This window comes from Aspergillus undulatus (genome assembly GCF_047715775.1).
Source record: "Aspergillus undulatus strain CBS 261.88 unplaced genomic scaffold BDV17scaffold_33, whole genome shotgun sequence".
NCBI lineage: Eukaryota > Fungi > Ascomycota > Eurotiomycetes > Eurotiales > Aspergillaceae > Aspergillus > Aspergillus undulatus.
The window spans coordinates 264,078-286,777 of NW_027396637.1; the positions used below are offsets into that span (position 1 = coordinate 264,078).

At 51.6% G+C, this 22,700-nt stretch overlaps 6 protein-coding genes across 6 annotated transcripts; all 6 read right to left on the reverse strand.

The window, feature by feature from the left end:
* Positions 1-2,379: 2,379 nt before the first annotated feature.
* BDV17DRAFT_125448 (MFS transporter) lies at positions 2,380-4,520 on the reverse strand. The gene is made up of 3 exons (XM_073754069.1): positions 3,943-4,520; positions 3,500-3,889; positions 2,380-3,444 (listed from the first exon to the last, which is right to left on the reverse strand). Exons 1-3 carry the CDS (start codon positions 4,366-4,368, stop codon positions 2,437-2,439), a joined length of 1,824 nt encoding a protein of 607 aa, XP_073614385.1. The 5' UTR covers positions 4,369-4,520; the 3' UTR covers positions 2,380-2,436.
* A 1,437-nt stretch (positions 4,521-5,957) lies between these two features.
* BDV17DRAFT_292552 (uncharacterized protein) lies at positions 5,958-7,424 on the reverse strand (the record flags this gene model as incomplete). Its single annotated transcript, XM_073762394.1, has 5 exons — positions 5,958-5,986; positions 6,041-6,332; positions 6,381-6,701; positions 6,755-7,243; positions 7,356-7,424. The coding sequence occupies 5 exons, from the start codon at positions 7,422-7,424 to the stop codon at positions 5,958-5,960; spliced, it is 1,200 nt and encodes a 399-aa protein (XP_073614386.1).
* Positions 7,425-9,605: 2,181 nt separating this feature from the next.
* Positions 9,606-11,758, reverse strand: BDV17DRAFT_125525 (Rad21/Rec8 N terminal domain protein). The gene is made up of 4 exons (XM_073754072.1): positions 11,647-11,758; positions 11,125-11,584; positions 10,527-11,075; positions 9,606-10,478 (listed from the first exon to the last, which is right to left on the reverse strand). The coding sequence occupies exons 1-4, from the start codon at positions 11,718-11,720 to the stop codon at positions 9,696-9,698; spliced, it is 1,866 nt and encodes a 621-aa protein (XP_073614387.1). The 5' UTR covers positions 11,721-11,758; the 3' UTR covers positions 9,606-9,695.
* A 1,210-nt stretch (positions 11,759-12,968) lies between these two features.
* On the reverse strand, positions 12,969-15,785 carry argEF (bifunctional acetylglutamate kinase/N-acetyl-gamma-glutamyl-phosphate reductase; the record flags this gene model as incomplete). The annotated part of the gene is made up of 3 exons (XM_073760229.1): positions 12,969-13,024; positions 13,084-13,324; positions 13,380-15,785. The coding sequence occupies 3 exons, from the start codon at positions 15,783-15,785 to the stop codon at positions 12,969-12,971; spliced, it is 2,703 nt and encodes a 900-aa protein (XP_073614388.1).
* Positions 15,786-17,232: 1,447 nt separating this feature from the next.
* Positions 17,233-17,904, reverse strand: BDV17DRAFT_292555 (SNAP receptor SNC2; the record flags this gene model as incomplete). The annotated part of the gene is made up of 3 exons (XM_073762395.1): positions 17,233-17,252; positions 17,327-17,558; positions 17,803-17,904. 3 exons carry the CDS (start codon positions 17,902-17,904, stop codon positions 17,233-17,235), a joined length of 354 nt encoding a protein of 117 aa, XP_073614389.1.
* Positions 17,905-18,888: 984 nt separating this feature from the next.
* BDV17DRAFT_282616 (MFS transporter) lies at positions 18,889-20,545 on the reverse strand (the record flags this gene model as incomplete). The annotated part of the gene is made up of 5 exons (XM_073760230.1): positions 18,889-19,027; positions 19,102-19,471; positions 19,522-19,784; positions 19,842-20,164; positions 20,333-20,545. The coding sequence occupies 5 exons, from the start codon at positions 20,543-20,545 to the stop codon at positions 18,889-18,891; spliced, it is 1,308 nt and encodes a 435-aa protein (XP_073614390.1).
* Between the last annotated feature and the right edge of the window lie 2,155 nt (positions 20,546-22,700).

The following is a 22,700-nucleotide window of genomic DNA, read 5'->3' on the forward strand; positions in this document are numbered from 1 at the left end:
CCTAGATACCTGCAGACTCAGCCTCAATCTGACAATCTAAATTAGCTTAAGCTGGATTGGCAATCAATTTGGCGGCTCAGCCCAGCACGCTAAATCCTGCCAGTGTCTTGGTGCTACGACTACACGCCCTATGTGGAGCTCTTTGTTCTTCCGTCTTCAAGGCCTACTGGAAGGCACACCTGGCCCGAAGGACTTAGAGATTAGGCACCAGCCGTACGTCAAGGCCAGCGCTCGTTACAGACACTGGACATGGACTTCAAGGGTGAAGATTGAAGACTACAGAGTAGTGTTGCCTGCAAACTATTGCCGATTCGGAATGGTGCCTGGTTCATAGTAAACAATAGAACCCTCATCCTTCAACTCTCACTAACACATGGCCCCGGACAATTCTCTTCTCTGATCAAGCTTCACTGCTTCTAGGTTTCAAGGAACTCACCAGCTACCTTCTGTCTTCCCAATATCAAGGCCATCTCGGCACAATGTGGATCGGGGGAAGATACAAGAAGGAAGGTCTACGGTCCGCCTGACGGGACCAGGTGGAAGTCGTCAAGAAGCTCTCGGAAAAGCACATCGTGTCGGACCCGTATCAATACGATATTGGTCGGGAAACCTCAGAAGCACAAGCAGTTTACCGCTTCCCGTAGATTAACTGTGAATCCCCTAGAAAAGAGCCATTCTCAAGGTTCGCATGCAGTAAGTAAACCCATGAAGAATCCTGCCACTATAAAGTATAGTGCTTACTGTACAAAGACCTAATAGATACCTGAGAAATTTTCTCCCAACCCAGCCGTCCGTGCCCGGTGGACTTCTGATGCTTACGGTCTCATGACCATACAGGAGACGTATACTTTGACCTGGCTTACTGAAAAAGGCTGCTCCGCGACTCCCAAGCTGTTGAACCTTGTAGTTGGACTACAAGACGGTAATACAATCCCTGTCCCGGGTGGATGGATTGTATTTATACTGATGGAGATGGTTCCTGGGGTGCCTCTGACGGAGATCCAAGACTATGGTTTTGAGAAAAGGGAGAAGGTCAGACAGGCATTTATTCTAAGCCCCAAGTGAGCTCTTCAAGATGTACTTCATGTGCTCTTGCTGACGCGCTTCTTAGGGAACTACATAGCCTCAACATCTTTCTCTTCGATGTAAACCTGACAACGCCCTTTATGACGAGGAGCAGGATGAATGGTAAGCTTTTCTATCATCTGATCTCCTTTATTCCTTGATATAGATGTCTTCGTCTGCTATTTCGTGGATTTAGAACACACTCGCGTCGACACTACCCATCCCATACCACGAGACACAAGTCTTTATGATGAGGAATACGAGCGCAACTGTAATTACAAAGCTTGGGGCTGGACGACAAGTTTCTGGGGCTTGATGTGCCGGTGGACAAATGCTCCCAGGAGCTCGAGAGATTGGACGAAGCCGGTTCGGAGACAGATGAGATCAGTGGGGGTATTAGCCTACTCAATATTTCAAGATGTTCGTGACATTTGGCGGGGGACTGCGGCGGTGATTCAACGCTCAGCTGCCATCGTACCATGCATGGGACTCGTCGCGTAACACTTGAGGGTGTGGAGGTATGGAGGTGTAGGTCTTTGAAGTCGAGCTGGCAATGTGATGAGTGATGAATTGAGGGATGAGGAGCACAGGCTGGAAGTCAGGAAGCAGAGAAAGAGGAATGTTTTCGAAATGCCAGAAACTCGGACAAGGTTGGGAGAGAGACGTGGATACAGGAAGCTGTGGTACAGTGGTAGACAAGCGGAGCGGAGAGAGACAGTCACGGGCCATACAAGGCAAGACCCTACCAGGCTGCAGAATATTGTTGAGCTTCAACTGAAACCATGCTACCCAAGTAGAGTAGATTAACGGGGCGTTCATCTTTTGGTCCCTACTCGGAATGCGCCTTCTGCAGGCCCAGTCTTTAAGGACGGTATCACAGTGTTTGACTTGATCCTTCCAGAGGTAACCTAGACTGCAGATCTAGACCGAAACCAGCGAAGCCAGCCGCTGTCATCTATTGAGTAAGGTTTCCTAGTTCTATCTATCCGAGATATTCTCTAAGGGTTTGATTTTCTCCTTGCTGGAGCTGAACTCTTGGCCCCAAGGAGGGCGGTGCTAGTACAAATGTATTCTAGTGGAGTTACTACCTCGAACTTAGCAGTTCGGAGCGCTCCTTCCCAAATGCCTCCGTCACCTGCTCTGGGGCACCAGAAGCTTCTGCCATGATTGGTTTCAACCGCGATAAGCAGGTGCGCTGCGAGACCAGCTACGAAGGGCAGGTGCCTGGAGAGAAGGCGCGATGTACAGCTATCTATGTTGGTAACCAAGTGCTACTAGCTTACTAGTAAGAGCGGAGTAGAATTGCAGTCAGTGGCATATTTCACTAGTAATAGACGTCTATATGATCTCTAAAACCTTAGGATGGAATACTTAGCCGGCCGCATAAGTACTCTTCTTCCTCAGCAACGCACCAAACTTCCAGAGGAAAATGGGCGCCGGAATCCCCAATCCCAGCGCAATGAATCCCAACAGACTATTTCCCCACCCGTAGTGCAACGCATCGTACATATAAGGCGCGAAAAGCGGAAATGCAAACCCACATATCGAACGTAAAAACGCACTCGCTGCCATCGCGCTCGCCGCGAACCGCGTATACGAGTCGATCAGGTAAGTCTGTGCACACTGGAATGTCACGATCGTGCCCATGCCGAATAACGCGGCGCCGATGTTCGGCGCTATCCAGTGGACTTGCTTCTCGCCTGTCCAGCCGTAGATGAAGAGGCCGGCGGGCGTGAGGAATGCAGCGGTTGATAGGAGCGGGACGCGAAACTCGGGCCTGCCGACGCCGTTGTTACGTGCTTTGAGACGGCGGTAGATGCGGTCGTTGAGAGGGGCGCAGATTTGCGAGCCGAGCCAGAAGCCGATTCCTAGCGAGATGTAGTTAAGACCGCCGATGCCGATGGATTCGTTGTAGTATTGTTCGCCTGTCCAGAGGTTTGGGAAGGTCGACAGGACAAGGTACATGATTCCGTAGCAGTAGGCGAGATAGCCAGCGATGGCTTGGACGATGGGCTGTGTGAGGAGGAGGCGGAATGGGCGGACGAGCGCGGAGCTGATTGTTTCGCTGAGTTTCTTGTTTTGGCGCTCGGCTTCGGTCTGGTATGAATCGTCGCCGGTCTCTTTGCGGAGTTTCTTAGAGCGGTTTCTGAGGATTTTTGGTGCGTAGGTTTCTTTTAGCAAGAATAGACCAGCAATTTGGATGACTCCATCCGCGATCGTGGTTGCGTAGAAGACCCAGCGCCAAGTTGTGTTTTCGGCGATGAACCCGCCAGCAATAGGGCCGACTGCTGGGCCAAGAAGAGGAGCAAGACTGTACACGGCGACACTTTTGCCCCGTTCTTCGGGTCTGAAACAGTCTGATAAAACACCACCACCGACCTAAGTCAAGTTAGCATGAGCCCAACCCAACGTGAGTAAGGTTATAGAGACGTACCGCCAGTGGAGCACTACCACCCAAACCAGAGAAGAACCGGCAAACAATCATTTGCGTCTTAGTCTGCGATACACCGCAAGCGATGTTGAACACAAGGTAGAACAAATTGGCCAATTGCAGAACAATCACTCTACCGTAAATCTCAGAAAGAGGGCCGAGAATAAGAGGGCCAAAAGCATAGGCCAAGACGAAGATGGACAGACAAAGCTGAGACTCGACCGCATCTGTAATATTCAGGTCTTTGGCGAGAGTAGACAAAGCCGGCGCCACCATGGACGAAGACACCGGGGAAATAAACGTGAAGCAGGATACCATCACCACGGTCGTCCATTTCTTGCTCATGGGCCAATTTTTGGGGTTTTCTGGATCATCTGGGCCATTCCACGTCACCTGTAGTTGTTAGCACAGAAACAAGCAGCAGCAGCAGGAGAACGATAACATACAAGCTTGGGGTCTGGAGGTTGGTCTGAGCGAGCTGTGCGAGACTTCTCGATTTCAGCGGCTGGGGCGTTCGCCTCCAAGTCACGGTCCCTTTCAGTGATGATACCGTTCCTGACTTCGAGTTCCGAATTCGCGTCCTTCTCATCATTATCCTCCGAATCGTGATCATCGTCACCATGATAAACAGAGTGGTCGTCGAGGTGAACGCCGGAGTATATGCGCGTAATTTCGCCGTCTCGAGGGCGAGAACTCGACCTTCCTCGCAAGGTAGTAGACGTCGACCCCCGCCGAGTCCGAGGCCGAGCCTCAGAATCTACGGAGTCTGAATCCAAGCTCGAAAGAAACGAACCATCAGCCTCCGCCTCGTACCTATCGTTCTCAATCTCAGGGTGTTTGTTTTGGTGTCCGTTGCGCTCTGAGTCTGCCATGACCGCGAATAGAGCAGCTCACAAATATCCGGCTTCGATACCCGCTATGCAAAGGGCAAGACACAGGGTCATCCGGTAGGTGAAAGCAAGCGAAGTTCAAACCACATCAAAAAGCAGGGGAGCAACGTAGTCTTATAACAAGTTCAACAAGGCAAATTATATGTTGATCGAGTCCAGACACCTAAATAAAAATATGTAGAGCCCGGGAATAGAGGCATGTTAACACCGACGCTGTGGAGAGAGAAAAACGTCCAAAACGCCCTCTGGCTGGAGTGGTGATTGGCCATGCTGAAAGCTTGACAAGTTAGAGGCCCGCAAATGGGTGTTCTCTCCACGCCTGGAACCCGGCGATTAGGCGGAAAATTTTGTCTATAGCGGTCTGACCCGTCAAGAGGCGCGAGCCCTGAGACGAACCTCGGGAATCTTCTTTATCTGCAGCGTCATTGGGTGGATGGGAGCTATCAGGGTGGATAGGGCAGATAAATTTCTCGGATATCGGCACGATAAGCTCGTATTTCTTTATCGATAAGAGTCTTATCGCGAAATTACCTTCTCCGCCCTTATCAAGAAAATCTGTTATGCACAATGACATCGATGAACCGGGGCGCGTGACTCCGGATCTCAGGGATATTTCTGAAGAACTTCTGACTATTCTTAAAGCCAATCAATCAACGAGCCTTTTGTGCCGCTATCCGGCCTGCCTCTTCGTCGACGCCTCCTAACACGAGCGTGCAGTCTTTCACCGCTGTAGGATTCCAAAACATCCTACAATGCGCGCGAATTAGCTGGGTCCCTTGGCAATCAATACTCCTCAAGAAACTTGGGGGAGGAACTACTTAGGACGCTTTGCGTACGTATTGCATACCTGACTCTTTGATGACAGGATACGTAATCCATTGGCCCCGCCAGCTCTACATCTTAGATGGATGGATCATACCTTAGGCCGACCTACCCAAACCCGAGCTCCGTGACCATGAGGTTGAAGATAATTAATCTTACGGAACGGAGATAGTCCAGGGGACACCTCAGGGGAGCACCTAGCTCTGCGAACGGGGCGGGATTCATCATGTACTCTCCGACGGACGATCGAGCTTACACATTTCCGCAACCTATGGTACTAGCAGGTAATAAGTACGTACTATGGAGTATGAAGCACGGCATACATATCCCACAGTAGTAAATCAGTGGCATATTATTGGGAGTACTTGCAATATTGCAGGGTAAGCATAAGTTGCAACGGCCTGAAGGAAAAGAAGGTAAACATCAGTATCATAATCTCGCATTCTTGCTTTCACTGGACATCAACAAACCTTAAAATATGTAGGAAAAGTCATAAACAGGCTAAACAGGCCTCAGAAGAAAGATTACTTGTGGTCGAGGAAACAGCAATCGTGAAGTCGTTGGGCACTTCAGGTGACCAATATTGCAGTAACGTCGTCAAGGTGAATAAGGCAGGTAGCTAAGGCTGTTACGCAAAGATAAAGAAGATAAAGCATTCAGAATCAAACATCAATTTTACTCCCAGAAAACAACCAGTGCTCGCTCGAAACGGAAGAAATATAACTAGACTAAACCATAAGAGTCACGAACTAATTCACGCGGAAGGAATCAAAGATGACTAGCGCTCGTTAGTACAAAGTATATTTATCGGAATGATAAGGGAGGAACTGACTTTCTTGGCCTCTGCGGCAGCCGCTGGCGATCCACATCAATGTGTTCAGGAAAGTATAGCGGTCATCACCAGTCTCCATGGTCAGGTTCACGCGATACTTGTATGAGTTAGGGTTGATCCCGTCCGCTGATTGCGGGTCGTTGAGCTTGTCCAGCACATCCTTCGCGCCCGTCAACCATCCGGAGGTCTTGACGACGATGAATGCGGGAGGGTCGTCTGCTGTCTGGAGCAGAAAGTTCGCTCGAAGGCTTGTGGAATCCTTGGTCATGACCTGGGAATCTTGTCCGCCGGGCTACAGCAATTAGCAAGGCATTGCTGCAAGATTTCTTAAGAGACTTACCACAACTACTCCCTTGCCCCATCTCCCTGCCCACTGTCCACCAACAAAGGTAACCCAGTCCCGGCTGCCCCAGATACCAGGGCCCACTCCAACCTTCGGGTTCACTTTGAGGCTGAGACGGAAGTCCAGCTCAAGGCTGGGCGCGGGAATCTGCAGGGACCGAGCGACTTCGCCTTCGGGGAATGTGTGGAGGAGGTTGTTCGCAGGGATGGAGTCCTTCATGACACTCAGGTAGGTAGGACACTCCAGGAGGTGCTGGCGCTGACGGCTGGTATTTTTCGCGCGGACCTGTTGACAGTAGATGCACTGTACGGAGAGACACTGTTCATCGTCAGGACCAGTCTCGGTCTTGATTGGCCCATCAAGTCGCTTACCTTGTCTTCCTCCTTTGCGCGGAACTCCACAAACGCAGCGTGAACATCGTCAAGAGGAGGCGCGGGGAGGCTCGAGGTCGACGTTTTTGGTTTCGCTTTCGGAGTGGTACGCGGTGCCTGCGGCGGTGCCCCGGTAGAGGGACCCGCGACAGGACCGGCAGCTGGCAACGAGGGTCGTCCGGAGAGGTTCTGCAGCGGCGCCTGCATGGGAGTCGCGTGGGGATTGACGCCGTTGGGCATCATGGCGCTGCCGGGGGTCGAGAGGCCCGCATGGGCAGGGCCAGGTACCGGCGCTGTCGCACCTGCGGGATTAGGATTGGGAGGGTATCCATTAGCAGCGCCAATGCCATTGGGAGTTGCCTGGGCTGGCTGAGTTTGGGCCTGAGCCTGGGCGCCGCGAAGACCAGGGCACTCGAGGAGATGCTGCTTCTGCCGCGAGGTGTTCTTTGCGCGGATCTGCTGGCAGTAGATGCACTGAACTGAAAGACACTGTTTGGGGGAGAACAAAACAGTTTAGTAACGGTGACAGTGACAATGACGATGACGGAGGCTGCTTGTTGAACTGAAGCGGTTTTGCTGAAATATTACGCGAAATACGCACCTTATCGTCTTCCTTGGCGCGGAACTCGACAAATGCCGCGTGAACTTCCTGGTCGACGGTCCGACCCATGTCCACGACTAAAGGGGTGAAAAGATCGATGGTGACTGAATTGACGAGGACCCCTGACTTGAAAACGTGATGAAAACGCGCTTGAGGGTGGAAGATGGGATGGAAGTCGAGGAACAGGACAGGACAGACCACGCAGCCTGGGAGACGAAGAAAGTGAAAAGGGAAGAAGACGGAACGGAGACGAGACGAGACGAAACCGTACTAGTGGCGGTTATTACGCGAGGCGTCACAACCTGACCCGTAATCCTCCACACTGGCAGAAACAGCTTCAACCACATACTACTAAATCACCCAGAGTTTCTTCCGTTTCCTGTTCTATCTTCTCCAAGTAATTACTCTATCTTCAAAGCTTCCCGTTCTCTTCAGATTGAAGCAAAAGTGAATTCGCACCCATCGCGCGGCACAACCGCCGTCCGTCACGGGGTCAGCCCACAGCCGGTAAGCAGAAACGCAATCTGGCTTGAGCCATCGCCGTCACCGTGGGCGTTCCCCGTCCATCCATTGAATGCTGCTATTCTAGGATACGCCAATGAACGGCATTCCAGCGGCTAAAGGGGGGATGCCGATTGTTTCCTGATAATTGATCTCCTGGTTAGTTCTCAAGAAGAACATTTAGGTAAGCCAATTTTCCATCAGATACTCCCCTCCAAATTATATAGTTCGCGATCGTACACTTAGTAAAAAAAGCAATACCTGCTTGTGTACGTATAAAGCTGTATAGCGTCACTGTATGAGGTACGCGTATGGAAATTCTGGTCGGCATTGAATTTACCGCGGGGTCTTGTGTATCGCAGTCATAATAATTTAGCTCATCCTTCAATCTACACTGGTAACAGATCAAGGCTACAACATTCAAGCCGAATTTGAATCTGAATTTCAGTTCATCGCGTCAAACTGTCAATAAACGCCGCAATTGTCGCGGCATTGAGCACAGCCACAGCCACCGTCAACAACGCGAAATTCCCCGCGTCCAAGTGGGTTTATCTGTGCCGTGCCGGTGGTATGTACTCTTGGGGCGGAGGGGTCAAGCTACGGAGGAAAGCGCAGGTATAGTGGTCAAATAATATAGTAGTCTGAATTAAGAAGAGACACACCCTCAAGATCAAATTATAGTTCCTGGATTTCAAAGGATTAGCAAGTACAAACTGAATGGTGGTATTTCGCCAATGTGACCTGTGTCAGTACATACTTAGTACTGTACATACCAGTTGTATCCAAACATAACCAAACCCGCTCTATACAAGCTCGAATCACCACTCCACTATATATATATTTTCAGCTGCCCGAGGCACATATATTAATCAAGAGTTCCTATATGACTTTATTACCATATGATTATGCTATAATCCCTGGTATAGAGCTCTGATGCCTCTATATCCTACTACACATTTCATTACTTCGACGTCTTACTAAATGGTCAGGAGTTACGCTATGAAGAAGGATTTACCTTCAACTAACAACCTGAGTATGAGTAGTACGTGATGCTGTATTCCATGACCTAGTGCCCTAATGCTTTCATAATCTACTGCCCATCTCGTTTTGCCGGAATTTAAGTCAGCTGTCACATGATAGGTCACGTGAACATTAGCTAGCTAGATACGGTCGCTTCCGAAGAAGGATCATCATCTCTTCCCAGGGCACCCTTTTACATCAGGGAAGCCATTTACTAAATGGACGGGAGTTACGCTCCGAAGAAGGACCTGTTTTGAACCTTGGTACCACATGAGTGGAAGATTTCATGGATGATGCCTTTCTTTGTTTGTTTCCTCTCTAAAGAGAGGCAGAAAGAGCCCAGGAGTTGATGTGCTTATTGATATTGTGAGCTCAACGCGTACCTTTCATCATGAGAGAGGAAGCATGTTGATTGCGAGTCGCGTCCGGTACAGTGGATGCAATGAGACTCAAGTAAGACTATGGGTTGATAGCACCTCATAAACGCCGATCCCCCTCAAATGCATTGAATAGGAACAATAGATCAGTCCATATATCGTCGTGCTTTTTCCATACCGCGAGGCGATTGAGCATGATCAAAGCAAACGCAAAGAAGAACCCCGGAAAAAGGTAAGGAAGATGGAAAGCGGCAACGTCCATTTTCCTAACCACCTCTGAATATGCTCAATAGAAAGAAAAAGTATATGTTAGTAGTATAGCATGCCTAATCCCCGAAACAACAACTAATAAAACTAAAAGCAAACCGAAAACACCTTCATCATAATGCATGTATAACTTAAGATGCGCCTGACCTTGTCTGACTGGCCGAGTATAGAGCTCTTAAATTTCAGCAAGACGCACGAAAATATCTCCATACTCATACTTCACACCAAGCTCCTGGGTACTCTGATCCTGGTACGCGTCCTGGCGGACTCGAAGGAAGCCCTTCGTAGTAAGCGCAAGGATATGCATGAGACCCTGGGTAGCAACGACAGGAGAAGTCTTGTGCGGAGGTAGAAGTGTTGCGAATGTGATTTCCTTACCAGTAGGAGCGCCAGCATCTCCAGTTCCAGGATTGGCGGTCTCTTCATCCTCAGCATCAGTCGTCTTCAGGGACTGGATTTTCGCAGCGAGAAAGTCCAGGAAGTTCAGACCCTCCTGATCCATGACTGATTCTGTTAGACTGTTTTGCAGTGCTTGTTGGCTTGTATATGCGGGTCCTGCTGCCGCTATGGAATTGCTGTCTCCGCCACCCATGGCGATGTCCTCGCCATCGAGGTAGTGACTTAGATCGAGGTCTCCTAGGTTGTTGAGATCATCGTCCGCGTGTCCGAGAACAGACAGGTTGTCGATGTCGTAGGGGAACCCGCGTCCGGCGAGTGGACTTGCACTGGTTAGGCGGCTGCGTGTACGTCCTAAACCGATGGCGTCTCGGCCAAAGGAGCCAGCTGATTCTGGGAAACCGCGGGTTGAAAAGTCGCTCACGCTCCCGAAGCCTCGGAATATGTTACTTGCGGAGGGATCATGGCGGGAGCTCTGCACGGAAGCGGTTATGTTCCAGGGCATTTGGGAGGAGTTGTCGTCCTGGAGGGGTGGTGAGGCGTGACGGCCTAGTTCAATGTCCTGGGAGAGTTAGAATCTGTGTCGTATATCGGGCCATGGGGCATGTACCTGGTTCCAGAAATCATTGTCATCCACAAGTTTCACTCGACCCAGGTGTTCGTCATCTTCATCTCTTGCACGCACACGTCGCGCTTCAGAGTCCGAGTCATCATCCAACGGACGCTTGCGGCCTGCACCCATGGTAACAAGCGTCTCATACAGCTCCACACCGGAGAAGACATGCAATGGGTGAATGACGCGAGAGGTCCCAACGCCAGCACCGACACAGCCAATGCCCATACCGAAAACCCAATATGCTGCGTTCTTTTTTGCCTGGGTCGGTACCTTGTTGTTACGTTTCTGCTTAGCGGCCACGGCCATGTTGTGCAAGTAACCATCGTTCATGTGGGCCAGCTCGGCATTACGTAGGGCTGTCTGCCCATCTGTGGGAAGGATCTTGGGAGCCCTCTGTCTCTGTGGTGCTGTCACTTCATTGCGTTCCGTGTCTGCCGGCCCAGGTGCTGGCTGATCAACGGGGTTTGAGAATACGGCTGGGCCAGTTGGCCGAGCCGGCTCGTTCGTGATGGCCATTTCAATGTCCTCATCGGCGAGTAGAGGCTGCGACCATTTAGTAAGGAAACCATAACGACTCGAGGCGTTGACTCACCTGTTCATCAAAAGTGAACTCGTTCGTTCCGTTTCCTCTCGCCCCACTAGCGGGCCTCACCCCCTCTCTCTGATTCCTCACACCCAGCTCAATGATATTGCCATCCTCATCAAACTCAAAGTCAGGGTGGAGAAGAACACCAGCATCCTCATTGAGAGACGACGCCAGGAGCCTGCCAAAGCCAACACCACCTTGAGCGGAACTCGCCATGTCAGGTTCGGAGCTGAATCCACCCGTATCTCTCAGAATGTTATCATCAGAAGGTATGTTAAGACGCAGAGCAGAGCTGCTCGAAAGGGCAGATTGACTGAGGTCCGGAGTTTGAGGCATGAAGACACTGGACTGCTGACTCGCGTCGACTTCCAGCAGCCTGTTCAGTTTCAAGAGATCGATGCCGAGGCCAGGAAGATTGTTCTCGGGTAGGAAGGAGGGATCGTAGGGGAGGACGAGCTGGTCAGGCCTGGGACTGTGATCAGCGTACTTTGAATGAGTATCCAAGTGACTCAAATCCAAACGACAAACCTCGCCTTCCCGGCCGTGGGGTCCAGCCCTCCAGCTGGCATCGACCTGAGCATTTGTCTCATCTTGTCATGCATTGCCTGAACATCTAGCAATGTGTATCCGCACTGCTGGCTATACACCCTCGAGACACCGTATCTGATGGTAACGCGGGTTAGCCTCGGATACTCAAACGGCAAAAGCACTCACAAAAGATTGCTCTGAAGCCTAAGCGCCATCGGAGCTACGGGATCCATGATGACGCCGCAAGCTTTGGGCACATCCACATCCTGTATAGTCTTTCGATTAAGTCTCCTGGAAATGGACCTGGCTCCCAGTGTCGCAACTAGCCTGCTCATTGACTCTATCAGTATCCATACGATGGTTGAGAGGTATTTGCGGACGTCGAGGACGGCATACCAGACCGTGGCCACTCCGTGTTCAGGCGATGTAAGGACTACGTGAGACGGGATTATTAGCACAATGATCCAGGACAGATGCATTCGGGGCACGAAGATGGACCCATATTTGAGAAATAGCACAATAAAGGGGACAGACATACTCTCGTGACTATAAAACATCTTCGCTCCTTTCCTCGTACACTCCTCTAGAACGCACCGCGGGTATCTTGCTCAGAAAGCGAGTCTTTTCGAAACCTTCCGGTTGAACGCGAATCCAGTCGTAGATAGAAGCACAAGCCGGCCGTCAGAGAAAGCAAGTGCTTATCCTCGATTTCCAGTGGTTGCTATCGTCCTGAACTGCACAAGTAAGACTTGTAGACAAGCCGATGGAGATCGAAGCCAGAAGATGTCGAAGGACTGTGAAAGCAAAGGAAGTCGTAGGCAAGCAAAATGGAGAGGAGGGGGAGAAGAGCAGGCCGGGAGTGGTGAGCACATTGGTGAATATCTGCTCAACGCCCGCGACGCGACCCGCGGCTACCATAACCATCCTGGTCTTGGAAAGAGATTGGACGCGACGGCGACAATGGCTACCTGCTAACGTGAGAGAGATTTTAATAGAGGGAGTAGAGATGACCAGAAACAGGCCTCGTGTATCAATTGACTAGAGGATGAGTTGGATGCCTACCATTACTATGGGCTTGATCGAGATAACTGGCGATACATTGCACAACAGTAAACCAGGCAGTACTACAAAGAACACAAGGACCTAATCGGGAAGGAAGCTTCAACGGGGCATCACACCAAAGAAGACCGAAATAATTGAACAACCCAAATTCAAAGTATCTCACTACATACAACCCTCCAACATACAGAGTAGCAGCGGACCGTTTTTATATGACAGAAAACATGTTAAATAGATTTATAAACAAAACAAGCGCTAAATGTCTATTCAAGAGGGATACCCTCGTACTCGCTGTACCCGAGGGCGAGGTTCATGTTTTCTAGTATCATGTGTTAGTCTCGCAGAGAGTTAAAGAAAGTAGGCAAAGGTGGGACTTACGCAAGCATTGGGTGGCGGCACCCTTGAGGAGGTTATCAATGGTGGCGCAGACGACAACACGGTTCTCGCTTGAGTGGACGGCGAAACCGCCGACTTCGACGCCGTGGCGGCCGGCAATGGCCTTGACGAGTGGAGGCTCGCCGATGATCTTGACGAGCTTCTCACCGGCGTAGCGGTCCTGGTAGACATTGCGAATGTCACGAGAGGACATCGCCTCCTTGAGGGGGATGTTAATTGTGAGCTGGATAGGATGTTAGCGGGGATCTCGAAAGACATAAGGGATTCAGGAAACATACGTGAATACCCTGGAACCAGACGGCAACGTGAGGGCTGAAGGCGATGGGAGTGCCAAGCTGAGCGCTGATCTCACGCTCGTGAATGTGGTCGGTCAAGGAGTAAGGGATAATGTTGTTGGTAAGGTTCTGGACGTCGTTCTTTGGACTGGGCTTGGTACCGGCACCCGAGTATCCGGAGACACCGAACACGGTGGGCTGGCCACCAAGGTGGGGGACGATGGGAGCGATAGCGACCTGGGTCCCGGTAGCGTAGCAGCCGGGGTTGGCAATGCGAGTGGCCTGGGCGATCTTGGAGCGGCTGACGAGCTCAGGCAGACCGTAGGTCCACTTGTCGTCGAAACGGTAGTCGGCACTCAGGTCGACAATCACGTTTCCATCCTGGGCGCCCTGGTCAACGGCGTCGACGAAGGGCTTGCAGACGCCGTTGGGGAGAGCCATCACCCAGCAGTCGACGTCGCCGTTGGCGGACATGCGCTTGACATCTTCGGGGCTCAGGTTCTCGTAGATGATCTCGCGCTTGTCGTAGCCTTGCAGCTTCTTGCCAGCCAGCTCGCGAGAAGAAACATGGCGCAGGTCCAGGTGAGGGTGGGCGTTGATAAGGCTGATCAGGGCCTGGCCGGTGTACCCACGAGCTCCGATGAGAGCAACCTTGGAAGGCTTGGTGTTGGAGTTGTTCTTCTCTCCGAGGGGAGGGTTAGGGTTGGTTGTGGCGTAGGTGCGAACGCTCTGGACGGGAAGCGAAGGGCGTCCGAAACGGGAGGCACGGAGAGCATTGGCAGAGGTGGAGAATGTACGCTTTTGGCCAGCCGCAGCAGCCGAGGTCTTACCGATGTTGGCAGCAGCGTGGGCTGCGCGCTGAAGACGAGATTCGAGGTTGATGTCACCGAACATCTGGCGGCCGTGCTGGGTGAACTCCTGAACCAACAGCTTCACCTCGTCGCCGCTCTCAACGCCGTACCAAAAGAGGACCTCACCATCACGGCTCAAGCTACCGTCAGCCTTGTCGAAGAACCAAGTAAGATTCTCGTCGTCCTCCTTGACAGTCCAAACAAGCTTGGGGTGATCCTTCTTGATAGCGGCGAAAACGTTGTCGGCCACGTTTGTCAACCATCCCGACTTTGTGATGGTGAAGGTAGCGAGGTGGGCAGCCGAAGAAACAGCATCCTTGCCTTGGGGCAGGACGACGGCCAGAGCCTCCATAGGCTCGTCGTAGTAAGCCTTGAAGTCACGCTCTTTGAGACCCTCCACGTAGCGGTCAACGGTCGCCCGCGCATCAAGACCCTCACGGTCACGGACCAGGACCTCCTTAAGCTGAGCAAGGTCGTCAAACTCAGAAAGAGAAGTCTTGGTGTGCACCTTGTTTCCTCGTCGGATCAGGGTACCGGCACCTGAGTCGGTAAAAAGCTCCTTCTGGAGATCGGCAGGGTGGATGATGGCAACGCTGGAGGAACGGGGAAGATCGCTGAGAAGTTCCTTCATCTCCTTGATCTTCAGACGAGTGCCGTGGCGCACCCACCACTGCGTCATCAAGTGGTCGTACTCCTCATCAAGGTTGATGCTAGAAATCTTCTCGCCGGTATCACCATTGAACAGACCACCCTTCTCAGCAAGGTAGACAATCTTGAGCGGCTGCAGAGCACGCGCCAGCTCTCCGGCTGCGACATCGGCGTTGACATTGAGCACCTGGCCCTCGGGGGTCTCCGCCATAGAAGTCAAGATAGGAAGGCAACCAGCCTCAATCGCAGACTCAATGGGCGTCTTGTTAACGCCGTTGATTTTACCAACCAGGTTGTACTTCTCCTTGTCAAGGTAGTCGGCCTGGAAGACACCAGCGGTGAGAGGGCGAGCCCGTACCCCCATGCGCTCCAGCTCCTCAACCAACTTCAGGTTTTCCTCCAAAAACAGCTTCCGGGCCAATGCCAATGTCTTGCCATCCGTGACTCGGATACCATCCTCAAACTGGGGCTCGACACCGGCAGCCTCGAGCATGCGGTTCAGCTGAGGACCGGCGCCGTGGACAACGATTGGGTACAGACCGACATGGTTCAGGAAGGCGAGGGCGGAGGAGAGGGTCTCGAGGTGTTCTGTGATGATGGCACCCCCGACCTTGATAACCGCGAACTGCTGCGAAGAGACCGAGGTAAAGTGGGAAAGGTACTGCTGGACCTCACGCTTCGAACCGATGTTGCTCAGCAACTGGACGACGGTGGTCCGGGTCGAGGAAAGATGGCTGTCGGAAGCGCGGGAGTAATGGCGGCTCTGCAGCAGGGGGACAGCAGAGGCCCTGAGAGAGGCGCGAGCTGTGGGAGCGCAGAGTCTGGCAGAGGCGACGGAGTGCGGTGCGGAGAGCGCTCGGAGGGGCTTGGAGGTGGAAGCTCTCCGCACAGCGGTGCGAAGGGAGAACATCCTGCCAACCAGCATGCGGCAGCTTTTTCTGCTAGTTGGACAAAGGGTCTAAAAGAGCGAACGGTGAGTGAATGCCGGAGAGAGGGCAGGAGCAGGAGCAGTATAAGAACGGGGGGAGGGAGAGGGAAAAAAGGTTGTGCGGAGTCTGCGGGTTCGACCGAACAGAGGCTGGAGGCACGAATTTGCCGCCTCCGAACGAAGAACGAATAACGTCCATGACCAGTCTTCTTGTACCCAGGCAGTCAGGCACCGCACCGCCTTCAGATCGACCAGCGCGATTTTCCTTTCTTTTTCTTCGCCGACGCTGCGTAAGGCCAAATAGCAAAAAAATTGGGACGGCAATGCAATTGGGGAGTGCTGCACTTACTCCAGGCTCTTACCCAAGGTTCTGCTGGGTTGAGAACTCCCAATGCGGCAAGGTAACAGAAGAGCGAGAGACCGAGCTTATGAAGCTGGAGCTGGAGCTGAGGGATTTACGGAGAGCTCGCCCGTTCTCTGGAGGTCTCTGTATGAGCCACTTAGGAAGATCAGAGGGGAAGAGAAGAAATTGCAGAGCTCAAGCCTTTCAGTAGAAGACTAAGAAGGCCCTGCGAGAATCGGAGCCGGCAGACCGCCCGTGACTCAGACGAGCGACAACCCAAGTCTTCTTGCCTTGCTCTACCAGGGAATATGATATGGAGAAGGTGGATTTCTTCAGGCTCGCTTGCTTAGAGTCATGCCACTCGATTATCAGATTAGATCGTCCGCCTCGACGACCACCCCCTCTGACACCCCTCTGCCCCCTCCGACCCCCATGCTAGCGATCTCCGAGCGAATAAAACCTCCTCCCCGACCTCGTGTGGATAGAGCCTAGAAGCCGAAGTGCAGCTCCCATTGCTGCGGGTCTTTTCTATTATTCATTATCTGATCTTTTAGCTAACATTAATCTCTTCTGCTGCTCTAGATAATTCAACACGGGTGCCTGTCATTATTCTCGTGGTCCACTACTTGCTTTCAATTTGTTTACGGTGCATCTAGTCTGCCCTGGAGGTGCTTAGGGATACTTGGGAGCCGCCGCAACCGTGCATGGAAGCCACCGGAGACAGGTAAGATAACGTTCATTATAGAATGCTAGGACGAAGAACACAGTGCACATGAGAAGGGAAAGTCGATAATAACATACTCAAAAAACAGCAAACATCAGAGTATCATTTACATCTTCGCCGTCGACGAGTCGTGTGGCATAGCATAGCCCTCATTCGAAAGAACCAAATCAATTCATCGCGTCCAAGGCCTGCTAAAATAAGGCTTATTCGTGACAACAGGAATTGACGCCCAATAAAAAGCACACAAGGTATTAGAGGTTGACTGAAAACAGAGCTGCAACGGTTTGATCGCGGAGGTTCCGGGTGGAATGCGTCCGCTCGCAAAACATGACCATCATTGATTTCTCGTAGCTTAACGTAGCTTATTTTGTGGTGGTGACAACTGGGAAAAACAAAAAAGTTAGCATCGTGCGTCTTCCATCTTCCCAGTAGCGTGGGACTTCAAGTGGGTCTTACCAGTAGGGACGATGATCACTACGAGCAGAAGGATGATACAAATAATCAGACACACACGCATCTTCATATCCTTCCACCACATTTGCTTCCGCACGCGGTTGGCACCTCTGCGGAACCCTTGGGCTGACACAGCCAGGTTGTCGGTCTTGTCCTGCAACGAATCTAGACGTTCACCACGCTCGGAGACCTTGAAAATATTCGAACGCATAGTATCGACGGTTTCTTGGATTTTCTGCCATAAGGATAAAATTAGTGAAAAATGCGACGAAGAACTCCATCAGAAAGAGTGTAGATAGTGACAGGGTTGACATGGCAGCGAGGAAATGGTATCATAGGGGTTATCCGTTATCAACACTCAAAGTTATGATCGCAAACAAGTCAAAACGACTACCATGTCGCTTCACATGCTTTGACATGACCGATGACAAGAAAACAGACCGTGTAACGATGCTTGGGTATCAATGTCACAAACTCACCCGGTCGATTTCCCGTGTCCGGTTGTCGCCATTCTGCGCAGTGCTGCCGCTGGCAGCGTTGGAGCCAGAGGGGATATAAGGATCGTACGGTTGCTCGGACATGATGCTGGTTGCTCAGGATCGATAGAAGATTCGGATGCTAGATCGTAGCGGTACCTTGATCACAAGACCACGTTGTCGCAAATATCAAGAGGTCGCTGGCGGGAAGAGTCGGGCGGAGCGTAGCGTAGCAGTTGGAGAGAGGTGTTTACAGGAGAGGCTTCGGGATCGTGTTGGGGCTAAGATATTCAGAGAGCATAGATCACGGATCGTGGAAGGGGAGGAGGAGGATGATGAGATGCGAAGAGAGAGGGACGGCGGAATAATGGGAAGCTGACGGAGAGATGGATTGGCGGTTGCTGGCGATGACAGGCGGTTTCGTTTCGGTTGGTCGCTGGTCGGGGTGGCAACACGTGACGCTTGGGCCACTGCCACAGCTGAAGTTATTCTTGGGATAGGCACCACTCAATGATTCACTACTGGAACCAATCACCGATGGCTGAATCCACACTACAAAGGAGGAATTGAGGCGTCAATAGACTCGATGCTGAAGAGCCCTGTGCTCTTACGGAAATGGTGTTCAGCAGTGAAAAGGGGCTGTGAACCTCAGGCGCCCTGTTCATTATTGAAGACCCGACCCGTGTTACAGCCTCTAATCTTCGATGCTCGAGATTCGAGGATCCCCTGACTGCCGGGTTTTACGGGCATCTTGTGATCCCGACTTAGGTAGATTATCAATCTCTTGTCACCATCGCTGAACGTCGAACTTCTCCACCAATCATATATATCTTAGGTTATGTTTGCTTGATAAATCAGGGGATTCACATCTTGGTTATATTTACATTCAAGAGACATAGAACTGTGACTTGCAGCAGCTTGTACAGTCTCCACTGTACATGTTTGCTCGCGCTGAATATATCGTAGTTGTGGGCATCTTTGACCCTGATTCCCAGGTGGAGCAGAAAGTACTACAAAAGGGGGCACTTACCTACCCGAGACCCGAGGACAATACTCTGTAATCCTGATGACCGGACCATATTCAATCGATCAATTTTCATGAGAATGCTGGGGCTTTCTCGGCAATAGTAGCCAGAGGACAGTGATGATTACGAGCAGAGCAAGGGCGAAGGGCTGCAAGCTCGATACACCGTGTGGCTGTGCGATAGCACCAGCGAGGAAAGGCAGTCTGGTTAGAAGATCAAAGTCAGCGAGCCGTTCAAGGGTCATAGAAGCCTATTATCAGCATAGGACAAATCATACACAGCGCCGCCACTTCCGCCGAAAGCAGAGACGATACCAATACTCGGGGTATGTAGATGCTTCGGCAGCAGCTTAGCTGCGACTGTGACCGCAGCGGGGAAGAGCGGGCCCGTGAAGAACCCTATTAATGAGACGGCCACGGCAGAGACAATGAATTGCGGAACGAGCCAGAACACTAGCTCTAGAGCGACGGCTAGAACTAGGTAGACAGTCACGGCGAGTCGTTCGCCCAGGAACTCATTCGCGAATCCCAGCACAACGCGGCCGACTGTGATGCCGGCCCAGAATCCGGTTGGGACGAGACCTGCTTGCACTGCGCTTCCATCGCGAACTCGCATCATGAATTCGACAATCCAGCCGCCGATTGATACTATGATACCAATTAGCATATGATGAATCATCCGTGTGTTTGCAGTATACCCTCAACACCCATATAAGCGAAGAGGAAGAAAGCAAGAACCCAGGTAACTCGGTTTTTGGCGGCTTCAGTCGTTCGAGAATGCCCTTCCGAACCTGGCGTCCTGGAGTTATTGAGCCTGAACCGGTCCGCATTCTCCGGCCAAAACAAAAGGCCACTGGTGAGGAGTTCCAGGGCAGACCCGCCGACCAGAGTATAGTAGAAAGTTGACCACTTGAAGCCATGGTCGATCATTGCTGTTGCAATAGCTGGACTAACCGTCGCTCTAATTGCATGCATATATCAGCAAACTGATATTCACGGGTATCATCATGTCACACACCCCAATCCGTAGAATGCATGTAGAAGCCCCATCAATGTACTGGCGTTTACCATGTCTCCAACCCATGCGTTCCAGCCGGCGTCGATAAGCCCATTACCAAGCCCAACAAAGGCATAAGCGACTAACAAGACCGGAAAGCGGGGAACCGTGGCCATGATAATAAAAGGAATGAGGTGGCATAGCGGTGCGATGATGGCAATGCCCCGCTGACCAAAGGTCATATGAATCTTGTTCACCGCGATGGAGGCCAATGTATAGCCGGCGAACGGGGTCATGAAGATCAGGGAGACCACAGTGGTCGACAAGTTGAAGTCCTCGCGTATCTAAAATAGAGCCCACATTAGCACGAATGCTCTCAGCTGCTGTGCGGAAGGGAGCTGTTGCGCCTGAACGAGGCGCCGGGCATCCGTACGTAGGGAACCAAAGCCTGCAGAGATATCAGTGGACCACGTCGATAAATAGTTTCAGCTTGTGTGGTTGCAGAGACTCACACCATACACACCATCACTGGCACCCACAATGGCGAAGCTGGAAAAGGTCGCCGCTATACGCCATTTGTTGATAGAAGACTCATTCCATTTTTGCTTGACTCGAGCGACGGGAACGTTTTGATTGGGACCATATCCATTTTCAGGTTCGTTTGACGAAGTGCGTAGGCCAGTGCCTTCGCGAGAGGGCAGCTCTATAGTCACTGTTGCCGACATACTTGCGGGTAAATGGTCGAACAATGGTAGGATAAATCCATGAGCATTCTTGAAGAGTCCCTTTTATCATTGCGGCTATGAGTCACGTCGGAAACGTGGAGAAACTTCGTACTGATGATGCGGGGTAGTGCCGATTCCGTCCGGCGAAGGTCCTCCGATGATCTTTGTTCAAGTGAGATATTGGTGCTTAGACGCATAGTAATATAGGCACTTTAAGAAAGCCTAGCATGATGCGTCGGGGCCGAAAAAGTCGGAATTGTACAACCTCGGCCTTAACAGTCCGATCCCATAATGTCCCAGTCCTAATGCTGTGAGGAGCCAAGCGAGGGAGGGAGTGTTTCAGTCTGATCTATCAGATCATTCGTGAAGAAGCATTTCGAATCATCCTGAAACCCGACAGGGTCGGTTAGGCACATATAAATCGCTTCGGGCAGTGATGGCTACGCCCAAACTGGCAAAGCTAGAGACTTCCACGGAGCCATAACTCTTGCCTTGAAGTATGATTTCATCGTCAACGTTGAGCTTAAATTTTCATCAATTCCAGTCTGCTGCTTTTCTTTCGCACATTCAATTCCCCTGTCGCAAGTCTCGAGAGCCAGTAACGGCTACACACGTGGCGATCCTCTAGTGCGGTCCTCGACACCACCTTCATTGCCATCTGGAATTGCGGGACGAGCGCGGTTGCTGATCCTGCACGTCGAGTGAGATCAAGTCGAGAAGAATAAAACAAAGTTTGCAAAACCGACTCACGCTAGCCAATTCTATCTAGCGGGTTGAAGGTTGAATTATTGGCCTTTTCTGTTCTGGACCTGAAAAATATCGGCCTGCGCCCATGGGGTTCAACTTCCAAAATCTCGTCTGAACATCATTTCCTTACTCTGAAACGAACGCGAGCTCATACGACATGGCAGATGAAGCCACGCCACCTATCCCCAATAAATTGGAGGTTGCACTTTTCCTAGCTGCTAGCCAGGGTTACGACACGATTGTGAAATTGTTATTGAGTACGCCGGGCGTGAACTTGAATTGCACAGACCAAGACAACCGAACGCCGGTCGCCTGGGCCGCGGATGAAGGGCATGAGAATGTAGTCCAACTTCTGCTGGAATCGGGCTCTGTCGACGTCAATTTGCAGGAATCCAAGCATGGCCTATCTCCTCTTTGCGCTGCTGCCAAAAAAGGACACACCGGGGTTGTGCGCCGCCTGTTAGACAGCCCTGGTGTGGATGTCAACCTCCCAGATTCCAATGGACAGACCCCTCTATCATGGGCCGTTGAGAATGGCCACCAAGCAATTGTTCAGCTGCTTCTGGGAGCCGGTAGTAACGCGAACACCCCTGATCCCAGCGGACAAACCCCGCTATCCTGTGCAGTGGCAAGAGGAAACCAGGATATTGTCAAGCTCTTACTGGAGAAGGGTGATCTTGACTGCAATATTCCCCACCCTAATAAACTCACCCCTCTATGCGACGCCGTCAATCAAGGCCATGAGGGAATCGTGAAGCTACTTCTGGAGCGTAGCGACGTTGACCCGAACACGCCGGATACCGATGGCTACCCGCCACTATGTCGAGCAGTCGAAAAGAAGTCTTTGCGAATGGTGCAGATGCTTCTCACACGCGGCGATGTCGACCCCAACGTCCTTAGTCCCGAAGAAGAAACACCCCTGTCGCGCGCCGTGGATAAAGATCATGAGGAGATAGTGAAGATGCTCATACAGCGCCCCGATCTTGACCCGAATACCCCGGACCCTAGCGGACAAACGCCATTGTTCAGCGCTGTAGAGATGGCTCATCATGTATTGGTTCAGCTTCTTCTAGCGCATAGTAACATCGATCCAGACATTCCAGATGCCAATGAACAAACGCCATTGTCTTGTGCTGTGGAGCGAGAGGAACCCGAAATAGTAAGAATGTTGCTAAGAGCGGGTGCCGACCCAAGTGTCATGGATAAAAATGGCAGGATGCCACTTTCTCGTGCTGCGGAAAAAGAAAACCCTGAGATGACCCGGCTCTTGCTGCGGGCTAAAGCGGATCCGGATGCTGCTGATGTGACCGGCAGGATTCCCTTATCCTACGCCGTGGAGAGCGAGCACGTGGAAATAGTGAGGTTCTTGCTCAAGGCCAAAGCCAACCCAGATCTTGCGGACGAGGAC

What these genes read in the sequence shown, in the direction of transcription:
- BDV17DRAFT_125448 (XM_073754069.1), bottom strand. Translation starts at nt 4,368, where the DNA reads ATGGCAGACTCAGAGCGCAACGGACACCAAAACAAACACCCTGAGATT. An exon ending in AACCTCCAGACCCCAAGCTT is followed by an intron (nt 3,890 to 3,942) that starts GTATGTTATCGT and finishes TAACAACTACAG; the next exon opens with GTGACGTGGAATGGCCCAGA. An exon ending in GTGGTAGTGCTCCACTGGCG is followed by an intron (nt 3,445 to 3,499) that starts GTACGTCTCTAT and finishes AACTTGACTTAG; the next exon opens with GTCGGTGGTGGTGTTTTATC.
- BDV17DRAFT_125525 (XM_073754072.1), bottom strand. Translation starts at nt 11,720, where the DNA reads ATGCATGACAAGATGAGACAAATGCTCAGGTCGATGCCAGCTGGAGGG. An exon ending in CCCACGGCCGGGAAGGCGAG is followed by an intron (nt 11,585 to 11,646) that starts GTTTGTCGTTTG and finishes TCACAGTCCCAG; the next exon opens with GCCTGACCAGCTCGTCCTCC. An exon ending in ACAATGATTTCTGGAACCAG is followed by an intron (nt 10,479 to 10,526) that starts GTACATGCCCCA and finishes TAACTCTCCCAG; the next exon opens with GACATTGAACTAGGCCGTCA.